The sequence below is a fragment of the Rhinoderma darwinii genome, chromosome 11 (genome assembly GCF_050947455.1).
Source record: "Rhinoderma darwinii isolate aRhiDar2 chromosome 11, aRhiDar2.hap1, whole genome shotgun sequence".
Taxonomy (NCBI): Eukaryota; Metazoa; Chordata; class Amphibia; order Anura; family Rhinodermatidae; genus Rhinoderma; species Rhinoderma darwinii.
The window spans coordinates 27244217-27256778 of NC_134697.1; the positions used below are offsets into that span (position 1 = coordinate 27244217).

The 12562-nt window shown below is 41.5% G+C and overlaps 1 protein-coding gene across 1 annotated transcript in view; it reads right to left on the reverse strand.

The window, feature by feature from the left end:
- Positions 1–12562, reverse strand: part of LOC142664177 (alpha-2-macroglobulin-like) — a 77410-nt gene that overhangs the window by 9677 nt on the left and 55171 nt on the right. Inside the window, exons 23-28 of the mRNA XM_075843201.1 lie at positions 12354–12437; positions 11674–11850; positions 10405–10486; positions 9215–9371; positions 7496–7570; positions 920–1082 (exon numbers count right to left, since the gene is read on the reverse strand). Of these exons, the coding sequence (XP_075699316.1) occupies positions 920–1082; positions 7496–7570; positions 9215–9371; positions 10405–10486; positions 11674–11850; positions 12354–12437 (738 nt within the window). The remainder of the gene's footprint in view (positions 1–919; positions 1083–7495; positions 7571–9214; positions 9372–10404; positions 10487–11673; positions 11851–12353; positions 12438–12562) is intronic.

Sequence of the window (12562 nt, forward strand, 5' to 3'; positions counted from 1 at the left end):
TAATTAAAAAAAAAAAATACATGTTTTTCTGGCAACACATTCCCTTTAAAAAAAAAATAACAGAAAATCATATAGTCAAAATTATATATATTTATTTGCATTGCGCACAGAGAAATAAGTATTTGATCCCCTACCAACCATTAAGAGTTCAGCCTCCTCCAGACCAGTTACACGCTCCAAATCAACTTGGTGCCTGCATTAAAGACAGCTGTCTTAAATGGTCACCTGTATAAAAGACTCCTGTCCACAGACTCAATTAATCAGTCTGACTCTAACCTCTACAACATGGGCAAGACCAAAGAGCTTTCTAAGGATGTCAGGGACAACCTCCTTCCCTCCACCAGGACATTAAAAATGGCTCGTGGCTGGGTCTTCCAGCACGACAATGACCCGAAACATACAGCCAAGGCAACAAAGGAGTGGCTCAAAAAGAAGCACATTAAGGTCATGGAGTGGCCTAGCCAGTCTCCAGACCTTAATCCCATCGAAAACTTATGGATGGAGCTGAAGATCCGAGTTGCCAAGCGACAGCCTTGAAATCTTAATGATTTACAGATGATCTGCAAAGACGAGTGGGCCAAAATTCCATCTAACATGTGTGCAAACCTCATCATCAACTACAAAAAATGTCTGACTGCTGTGCTTGCCAACAAGGGTTTTGCCAACAAGTATTAAGTCTTATTTGCCAAAGGGATAAAATACTTATTTCTCTGTGCACAATGCAAATAAATATATATAATTTTGACAATGTGATTTTCTGTTTTTTTTATATATAATCTATCTCTCACTGGTAAAATTAACCTAGCCTAAAAATTCTAGACTGTTCATGTCTTTGACAGTGGGCAAACTTACAAAATCATCAAGGGATCAAATACTTATTTCCTTCACTGTATATCATGCAGTATGCTTGTTTGCTTACCTCCCCGCACTGCTTTTTCCTCTAGGTAGTCCATCACAGTTTTCCTTAGGTTAGTATCTCCACTCAATGTGAAGGTGTAGGCCAGCAGAGCCTGGGTGTATACATTGCTGACATTCACAGAGGCCTTATTCAGACAGCGCAGAGCATTGCTCAGTAAGGGATCCTGAGAGGAAATACAAGCAGAAGTTCTTATGTTTTTTTAAAACTATAAAACACCCCAGATGAGAAGACACACCTGTAAAGACATGCAATTTTACCACGAGAGCGATCTCAAAACCACAACTGGGTAAAATAGTGGAAAATATTGCAGTGGTGCTTTCTGCGACATCATTACAGGGAGGTTTCTAGGTGTGCTGGTACGTGCAACAGAGACAATAAACTTCCCTTCCTTCCCTCTTCATTTTTACATGGGGTGGTTTAAGGGTAAGTGTTTGTCCACACATAGCGGAATTGCTGCGTATTTTGTGTCCGTCATTGCGGACAAAAAATACGCATCACAATACAGTAGCAGCAAAGTTGGTGAGATTCAACAAATCTCTTTCACCCGCTGCGTAAAAACTGAGCGGAAAGAAAGCTCAGAAATTGACCTGTGCTGCGGAAATTTATTCTGTAGCATGTCAATTGTATTTGCGTAAAAGCAGCTTAGTTGTTGCAGGAATTCCTCATTGAATTCAATGGGGAGCTAAATCCCGCATCAAATAGCAGCTGTTGTGGTTTTTTTGCGGCGGGTTCGCAGCCTGATACTTACCCAGAAATCTGAGTTCCTCCCTCCAGCGCGGCCTCCTGGGATGACGATTCATCCCATGTGACTGCTGCAGCCAATCACAGGCTGCAGCGCTCTCCTGGGATGAAACGTCATCCCAAGGGGCCGGCAGTTTTCCGCAGCGGACATTCCAGGTGAAAAACTGAGCCACAGTTTCGTGCAGTTTTTCGCCAGGAATTCCCTGTGGCACACAGGATGGATATGCTGCGTGCTTTTATGCAGCGTATACGTCCCGTGTGAACTCAGCCTAAGGCCTTATTGAGCGCTGCGTTTTGCATGCATAGCAGTTCCGTGTGTCAGTAGTATTTGCTGCTTGCCTGCGTGTTTTTCGCGCATATGGCATCGTTATGACACTCCGTTTTTATGTTTAGAAACAAAAGAAGGAGGTGCTTTTATTGTTACTTTCATTCATGTAACAACTGTAGCGCGAATCACGCGCGACACATGGAAGTGCTTCAATGGGTGCGTGATGCACGAAAAACGGCCAAGTATAGGACATGTCGTTAGTTTTACGCAGCGGACACACGCTGCGTGCAAATCATGGACCGTCTGAACGGCCCCATTAAGTTACATAGGGTCGTGGGACGCACGTGATTTTCACACACGTAGCACGGACGTAAAATACGTTCGTCTGAATAAGGCCTGAAGGAATTCATCTAGTGGTGTAATGAGCATGCTGATCGAAACATTTTTAAAGGAGGAAATTCAGACACTATGGGTATATAATGTTTTCTTCAAATTCTTATTACATTTCTACATGAAATAGAGGAAATATTTGTTAAAAGGCTATTTTGTTAAAAATATGCCACATTATTACATTTGGGTGGCATACAAAAGAGAAGTGAAGCCGTGTATTCATACACGTATTTGCCTGTACTTATGACTATATCTTGCTAAATAAGCAGTTGTCCCGCATCTGTGCCATTATGATGACATTGTGAACAGCATTCTGTTCTATTATAAAATCAGAAAAAATAAACTGTACTGGAGTGACACGCAATATCTCTAAAAAAAAATGGAGGGAAATGTATCCAACTATGTGGCAAGCTCGAGTTTGTTCACAAGATCGAAGAACCTGCGGGTTTTTGTTTTTTTCAGTGACTGGTTGTTCAACGTCTCTTTAGCTCCATCAATCCGTATATGAGGGATGAACGTGCCAAGTGACGCGGTACACCATAACAGGCCCCTGCTCGCCTGAGTAGAAACCGCAATGTGCACAAAACAACCAATCAGTTAAAGTATATATAAAGGGGCAGTGTCCAAAACCATCTATAGGAACAGTAAAGGATCACTAATTCCCAAAATAATGTGAGTATTTCCAGAAGAATTGTCGGGTGAACCTGAACAAAACTGTAACAAAGCCCATGGTGTATTGATTAGAAACAGCTAGATTATTAGAGATCCTCAAAAAAAAAAAAATATCATGCCCATATCACAATACAGAAATAGGAATGTAACAGCCGTATGTGGCAGGACGTAGTCATAAGAAAAAGTAAATACATCCTCAATTTATTCCTGTAATCATTGCTAAAATGCACGACTTCCACAAATTCAGGGGTGGCATCGGCCGCATGTGTTGGATTTATCTACTAATAAATTAAATGGCCACATTCATTTTTATTTCAAGAACACTTGTGGGGGTCCATTGTTCTGAATAAATAGATGTGGGCTCCTGCACAATTGTACTGTGTGGGGAGGCACTATTGGATCATTATACTGTGTGGGGGCCCCTAAAGGGTTAAGTATACTGTGTGGGGGCCACTATGGGGGCATTATACTGTGCAGGCAGGCACTATACTGTGAATGGAATTCGGTAAACAGCACAGCTCGCTATGCTATGCTGTTTATGTAGCACCCATTCACTTCTATGGAAGCTTACAGAAACATTATCGCAGCAAACTACGCTGTTTTTATAAGCCTGACCGCGACAGATGTGCCTCTGCATATAAACATGCATTAGGGGGCCCACTGGGTTGGGGCCCACTCAGATGTGTTTGGCCACTTCTGTGCTAAACCCCTACCTACGCCTCTGGCTTTTACATGCAGCCATTTGGATGAGGTTTATCGCTACCTTTTTATACCAGGCCCTAGTTTTACGTTTGACTAGGTAAGGTTGTAAGACTTGGTCAGATAAATCAACTCCCCCCATGAATTTATTATAGTCGACTACACAGACCAGTTTCCTCTTATTAGTGGTAGCCCCCCTCTCTCTCACTGCCAGTGTGGTGTCCTCGTGCACGGTGGTGAGCATGTACGCCTCCTTTTTGTCACTTATCTTGACAGCAAGCAACTGGTCACTTGAAAATGAGAGTGACGCACCTCTTTCTAAACAACTGGATGGCAGTTGTTGAGGGAAGCCGGATCGTCCCGGGGCCCCGGTACTTGCAGAATGAAGGGACTTATACAGGGGGACACTAGTATAATAGTTGCCCGTGTACACATGGTACCCTTTCTGTAGGAATGGCACCATGAGTTTCCAGACGATTTTCCGACTTATGCCAATATCTGGGGGCATTACGGTTGCGGTCCCTGCCCTCATAAATGAAAAAAACACAGGTGTAGCCGGATGTGATCTCGCACACCTTATACAGTTACCATATCTGGTTTTTGAAGGGAATGTTTTGGCGAAAGGATAGACGGCACTTGAAGCTCATAAGAGACTCGTCTACCGATAGCTTTTGGCCTGGGGAGTATAAATATAAAAATGACTCAGATAGGAGGGAGATAAGGGGTCTCAATTTGTTGAGGCAATCAAAGTCTGGGTCACTTGGGGGGATTTGAGAATTATCTGAGAAGTGCATGAAATGCATTGTTGTTTCATAGCGCGTTCGGTCCATGGCGGCTGCATAAACAGGGGTGCTGTGGATAGCGCTGGTAGCCCAGTAGGACCGGATGGAAGGCTTTTTTTTACTAACCCCATATTTAGGGTAATTTCTCACAAATGTTTAATCTCAGGGACCATTGTGGGGATCCATCCATAGTAAGACCTTGAATTTTCGGTCACAAATTGCCCGCCATATATATTGGTCTATTGGACAATTAGTTCCAGGACCTGATCCCTATGAACAAATTAAACAAATTATAGGGGGTATAATTTGCGACATCCTTGTTGATGCCTGGAGTCGCTATAAATGGTTTAAAATTTGTGGTGAGAAAGAAATTAATGCAGGATCCTACATTGAAGGAGGGACTGCATTACTAGGCCCTGGGTCTGACTGTTCAACTGGGACATCTGCATCCGTATAAACACTAACGGATGGTCACTAATGGTTTAAATTAATGTTTGCACTGTGCTTCATATTATATGTGACTTTGCCTTTAAAGAGGCTCTGTCACCAGATTTTGCAACCCCTATCTGCTATTGCAGCAGATCGGCGCTGCAATGTAGATTACAGTAACGTTTTTATTTTAAAAAAACTAGCATTTTTGGCCAAGTTATGACCATTTTTGTATTTATGCAAATGAGGCTTGCAAAAGTCCAAGTGGGTGTGTTTAAAAGTAAAAGTACAAAGTAAAAGTCCAAGTGGGCGTGTATTAGGTGCGTACATGGGGCGTTTTTACTTCTTTTACTAGCTGGGCGTTCTGACGAGAAGTATCATCCACTTCTCTTCACAACGCCCAGCTTCTGGCAGTGCAGACAGCGTGTTCTGGAGAGATCACGCTGTGACGTCACTCACAGGTCCTGCATCGTGTCGGACGAGCGAGGACACATCGGCACCAGAGGCTACAGATGATTCTGCAGCAGCATCGGCGTTTGCAGGTAAGTCGATGTAGCTACTTACCTGAAAACGCTGATGCTTCTGCAGAATCAACTGAAGCCTCTGGTGCCGATGTGTCCTCGCTCGTCTGACACGATGCAGGACCTGTGAGTGACGTCACAGCGTGATCTGCCAGATGCTGGGCGTTCTGAAGAGAAGTGGATGATACTTCTCGTCAGAACGCCCAGCTAGTAAAAGAATTAAACACGCCCCGATGTACGCACATAATACACGCCCAGTTGTACTTTTACTATTCAACACGCCCAGTTGTACTTTTGCAAGCCTCATTTGCATAAATACAAAAATGGTCATAACTTGGCCAAAAATGCTCGTTTTTTTAAAATAAATACGTTACTGTAATCTACATTGCAGCGCCGATCTGCTGCAATAGCAGACAGGGGTTGCAAAATCTGGTGACAGAGCCTCTTTAAATGACTTGGCTAAACCCTTTTAGGCAGGAGCACGAGAGTGAGGTTTCCCCTATTTCTTTTATAGTATTCTCTAAAGATTGTTCTAGAAGGAGGGCGGAGATAAACTGATATAGGCTTGCCCCCTCCCAGTTAGTTAGAGACAAGACTGTGAGGAGATTGTTATAGGGTCAGGGCTCACAGCTAAGGACTAGGCCTTAGTCTTCCAGCCTGTGAGGAGATTGTTATAGGGTCAGGGCCTCACAGCTCAGGACTAGGCCTTAGTCTTCCAGCCTGGTTTAGCAACATTGGCAGCTGACATTGCTGCATATCTTTATATATCTGCACCTCGCTGACAGGAGCTGCAGAAAATACAAGATATTTGTGCCCCTTCAGCTGGGAACTGCACACCAGAGGAATCGCTATTTGAGCAGTTGCATCTGAGAAACAGATTGCTACATTCAAGAGAAAACTTTTGAATATTTGAGAAACCTTGCTCCAGTACAGCCAGCCCATTGTTGGAAAACTGTTTTATAAAAACCATGTGCCTCCATCTTGAAGCGTTCTGCAATTTGCTGACAAGTAAGGGTCAGTTCACACTGAGTTTTTTTGACACGTTTTTGACGCGGAAACCGTGTCGTAAAATGCGCCAAATAACATTCGAAAATTCCTCCCATTGATTTCAATGGGAGACGGAGGCATTTTTTTCCCGCGAGCCGAAAAAACAGCTCACAGGAAAAAGAAGGGTCATGCCCTATCTTCGGGCGCTTACATCTCTGACCTCCCATTGACATCAATGGGAGGCAGAGAAAACGTATTTCGCTCAACAGCCGTGGGCGAAAAACGCAGTGAAAATTGGCGTATAAAAAAATCTGTGTGAACCCAGCCTTAAGAAACCGTGATATTATTTGTTTAACTTTACTGCAGTCTCTTGCCTATTATTTGCACTACACCATTAAGGGCACCCCACCTTCCACTAGTCAATGCCACTCCTTCCCAGGCAGTGTGGCAGGTCTAGTGGAGGCGGGCCCTGCCACTGTAAACACCATGACTACAGCGGGATAGAGGACTACTACTACTAACATCCTGCCTGCTAACTGTCCCGCTAGTTCACACCGCACTCCCCCTGAGTTGCTGCATGGTGGCTTAGGGTAATGAAGGGGGAAATATTTACTGTCCCTGGAGGTCTAGTGTAATTTATTGGTTAACACTTATTATATACTAATACTAATATATATAATAATATCATTTATTACTAAATGATATAGGCCACTAGAGGGATCTCTCCTGCAAAGTGGAAAACCATATGTAAAGAGACAAAACCACAGTCCTGGTGGTACCAGGAAAAATACCACCAGACTACTTGTCTAGGATTAGGGTTAGTGAAACTAACTTACTTGTTTGATTTCTTCCTCCCTTGGTTGCTAATACTGCATAGCCTGGGAAGTAGCCTCACATTCCCTCCACCCATTGGTGCAAACCATGGGCTATCTCTATGTACGTATGCTCTTGCTACCAACATCCTTTCCTTCCCCTCACCAACCTCCTTGGTCCACATTAGGACAATTAGACACGGGTATTTTTTTAGTCCCTTTTCCAAGAACAATGGTCTGAAAAATAACAAATTCTCTATCTTGTAATAACTTACCTGAAGAGATACACCGGCCTCCAAAAGAGCAATAGTTATATAAGCAGAGAGAGAAATGTCATCGTCTACTCCTCCCTGAAACACAAAGTTATCAATATGGTTAAATGTCACCTTATTTATTTATTTATTACCAATTAGAAAAATACTGAAATATACTTTTTTCTTATCTATTTTTTTATTACATTTTGTACTCTATTTTCTTTACAAGATTAGGCTTCTTCCACATCTGCGTCAGGGTCCTGTTCCGACGCTCCATCGGAGCTTCCCGCCAGGACCCTGACTGAAACAAATGTAAACCATAGGTTTCCATTTGCATCACCATTGATTTCAATGGTGACGAATTCGGTGCCAATGGTTTGCGTTTGTCTCAGTTGTGCAAGGGTTCCGTCGTTTTGACGGAACCAATACCGTAGTTGACTACACTATTCATTCCATCAAAATGATGGAACCCTTGCACAACTGAGACAAACAAAAACCATTAGCACCAGATCCGTCACCATTGAAATCAATGGTGACGCGAATGGAAAATGACGGTTTCCGTTTGTTTCAGTCACGGTCCCGTTCTGACGGGAAGCTCCGACGGAACGTCAGAACGGGACCCAGACGCAGATGTGAATGAAGCCTTAGTGGTTTGTCGGGTGCTGCTGCAACATCAGTTGCAGACATATGCCTTACAGCTGTCACCCAGATATAAGAAAGCTTAGTTAGAAAACAAATCATTAAATTCTATGGGAGAGTGTTGTGGGCAAACTCTATTACTGTGCAGGAAGGGGAAGGAAAGTTGACCTGTCCCATCACCTATTGTCAATGGTGTGATTGTGTGCTATCTGCCTCCAACTTTAAAATAAAGGTGTAAGCTTTCATTATAACACTCTTCTCTGCTTATAACAAGATGAATGTGGACCCTTCCTCCACTGTACATTGCACTTGCTGAAAAGTGATTGCTACAAAAAAGAAAGTGTCAACCTATTGTGACGGCTCAGTGGCCCATAAAATACACGTAGTGTCAACCCCAGGCCGACGTGAGACACAAAGCAGGCGGCGTGTCGGCACTGGGATGCCACGACTCTCTGCCTGTTATGCGCAGCTCCAGCTGGTGGATCCGGATGCGGCTTGCCTTTTGACATTAGTCTCCCAGGCCCTTGAAGGGGTATCACTCCAATCTTCCAGTGCTTAGTTATCAGCCCTGGTGGTTCGTTTCCTGTTTTTCCCTTTGATTTTCCTGTGTTGAACACAGCTTTTGCCTCAACTCGATTGACCTTCTTCATCTGCGTACTGACATATGGCCTAACCCTGACCTTGTCTCATCTGTTAAAACTTTTAGTATAAAAGGGGTTTCTTCTATAATAGGGCATAGGGACTTCATGGGGGGTCCCCTCTATGTGTCAGATCTGAGAGACATTCTGTAAGAGCGACTCCTGCTCTGAGGATACCCATCGCATGCATGCATTACATGGATGACCAAATGCTTGAATGCTCCGCATATAATGTTACCCCTGCAGCGGGCTGCTGAAATATGTGACTGGCTCGGGCGTAGAAATGCCAGATTAGCTGATCTCCGCGCTGTCTGCTTTTTAGGGTTTGTCTTCGTGAGTCACCTTTGAACCTCCTTTCAGAACCTTCATATTTGCTCTCCTCCTTCTTTTACCTCTTTTTTCGGATTGACAATGAGGTCACCTTTATCACATTCTTATAATACAATTACTGTACTCTGCCTACCTTCATGGCATTATTGAAAAGCCTCCCCACACTGCGGAAACATCCGGTGTCTTGCTGGTTATTTTTCAGCCAGGAGAAGGAGTGGTTTAGGTGACTTTCATCTATGAAGATATAAGGTCGGGCTTTGCTGAAGGACTTTACTACAAATCCGGTCAACCTTGAAAAAAAGTATTGGAGCTTTATTAATGACCAATTTATTTATAATAATAATAAAACATGACAAAAATGACTTAATCTTGTTGCTATTCAAGGTGCTGTTCTGGTTATTATAATCCCCTAAAATGAAGATGGTCCAACTCCCAAGACCTAAGGCAAACAGCTGATTTTTCCAGTTGAAGATGTGGCTGACTGCTTATTTACCCTGCAAAGGGCCACTACAGGGGAAATGTACAGTAGGCAGCCATTTAGATGAAAGGACGGACCCCGTTCACCAGAGTTAGAACCACTGTTTACATCTACTCTCCCTTTTGACTTAAGAGGAGTGCCGAGAGCGGGACTCGCCTCAATGATGTCTATAGGTCATAAAATCCATATGGAGTACTCCTTTAATACATTTAAATTACTAATATCCTTAAATGTAGAGATGTAGCAGAGCTGATTCAAAGGGGTTATCAGTACCTTATTTCTAATCTCATACAAACCCTGGTATTAATAAGAATTAATAATTGTTATTCTTATTATTGGAATTTCAACAAATATAGGCTCACAACAAGAACTAATTTGGAAATACATGTTATAACTGGTCTCATCCTGCCCCTTGTGCCAAGAGTGTAGGTAAGTGAATTGAAATTCCAAACTGGAGGTTTAAAGAGGCTCTGTCACCAGATTTTCAAACCCCTATCTCGTATTGCAGCAGATCGGCGCTGCAATGTAGATAAGAGTAACGTTTTTTTTTTTTTCAAAAACAAGCATTTTTGGCCAAGTTATGAGCATTTTTATATTTAGGCAAATGAGCCTTTCTTAAGTACAACTGGGCGTGTTTAATTAAGTCCAAGTGGGCGTGTATTGTGTGTTACATCTGGGCGTTTTTAAAAAAAAAAAAACCGTTACTGTAATCTACATTGCAGCGCCGATCTGCTGCAATACGAGATAGGGGTTTGAAAATCTGGTGACAGAGCCTCTTTAAACCATATTCAAAATAGCTTGTAGTTTTATGCGCTGCAAATACAAATATAACCAAATCCACTAACCATGTGTTTCCTTCTTTGTCATTCTTTCCAAAAGCACTGTATGAGCCATCATCACGTTTATATGTAAGCTGACGCTGATAACCTGTGAGAAGCAGTAAAAAAATAAATAAAAATAAATATATATATATATATATATATATATATATATATATATATATCTATTGTAAATGTAATCATAACAATAACTAGAAATAAGTGTAATAGTGCATAGAACTTAAAGGATACCTAGAATATATATATATATATATGTACACCTATAATAATGCTGCTGTAGAAAACCAATTACTAATAAGACATTCATCACATTATCATTATCATGATATTACATATTCTAGAGTGTAGGACATTATTTTTTGTAATCTGCTTTTTTGTAAATTAAACAATATATCACTTGTTAAAGTGTGTACAATAATCATGAAATCCCACCCCAGTTTTAATCCCCTGACTCCACACCCCCCAAAAAAAAAAAAGTTTTTTTTATTCTATACAGCTAATTAGCCATTATATCTAAACAAAGGATCCCCACATTCAGCAAAAGGTTAATATTTTGTCCTGAATCTAGATATAACTGCTTAAAGAGAACCTTCTCCCTGCCCATACATGTGCAGCTAAGTGTAGCATGTAATGGGCAAGGCTGTACAAACCCTGTCTCACTATAAAAAAATGTCGTATCTTTCTCCGTTATTTAGATATCGGTGCTGTTATATTTGGCGGCCGATATTTAAATAACCCCCTGAACTGTCAATGGGGCGTGTAATTAGCAAGGGGGCGTGTAACATCGCTGTGGTTTACATATAACGTCTATGAGAACCGTCTTCAGCATGACAATGAGCCGCTGATCACAGCCGAAGGTGCAGGGCGCTCAGCTGAGTGCTTTTTGCACCTTCTTTGCAGAAACTGTGTAGGTCTCAGCACCAGAACACCCACCGATCCAAACTTTTGATATGTCTCTATGACATATCAAAAAGTTTACTGCAGTCACTCTTTAAAGATCTAGTGAGTCATAGTAGTTTATTTTCCCATTAGTCAAATAATGGGAGTGTTCCAGAAAGCCAAAGTTTGGCTTTAGGATTTCTAGCAACAAACATCTAGCTCTGAAAAACTAAAATATATTTATTAGGGAGAAGCAATAGCCATAAGAGTGTGGGGCATTATGATCACCCAATCAACTAATCAGTCTTCAACTTACATTTTTAAGAGGATCTTTAAGTGCCAAAACCCACTATAGGGTAAATAAAATACAATAGTAATCAATGTAGAATTTCTCACCGCTCTCCAGGAAATTCTTGGCTTTGCTCTGGACTTCATTGTTTAGTTGATGAGTCTTCTCCAGATACTGCAGGATGAAAATATTGGGAGCAAAGAGAACCATGTTCTGTTCTCCACAACCATATGGCATGGCCAGGAGACGATCAAGGTTCTGCATGGCTGTGCCCATGAGATCTCCTGCAGGGTAATAACATGATGCCTATAGTTATATAAATCCATAATAGAAATGAAATAAATGTCTACGGCATATATATGAGCTAAACAACCTGAACTCCAGATTGAGCATTGCCTAGACTGGTTGCAATTGTATCTACTCACCTGAGGGCATGACTATATATGCACAGGTATCGTGCCTCTGAATGTAAACAAGAGTGTTCACATTCACTGACAGCAAACTAATATCTTGTTAATGGTGAGGAATTAATGTAACTTTAAAAGTAAAGTATATTAGAAAATTGTAGAATGTCTTATTTATACAAAGATTGAGATTTATTTGCAGAAAACTGTAAAACCCATTTAACAGCCTTCCTCAGATGCCCACCAAATGTATGTCATATTGTAAAAGATTGAGGTTAATAGACATAATAGAAAGCTTAAGGGTCCTGTCTAATTGCCCAGATAAGTTGCAGATATTACGTATGGTGGCCCTGATGAGGAGATGCAAACATTGTAGATCTTACCCAACACTGTTATATAAGCTCTTTCAGAATCCTCCAGAATATTATCGGGGATCTTCAGAGATATCTCTTCAACTTTAGGTTGGCCTAAAATGAATAGCAAAAGTATATATATGTATTATAGTATTAACAAAACAAAATTTTTAAAACCTTAAAGGAATGTGTTATCAGAAAATATTTAAATCAAGCTTGTTTGTTAAACATATTTTCTA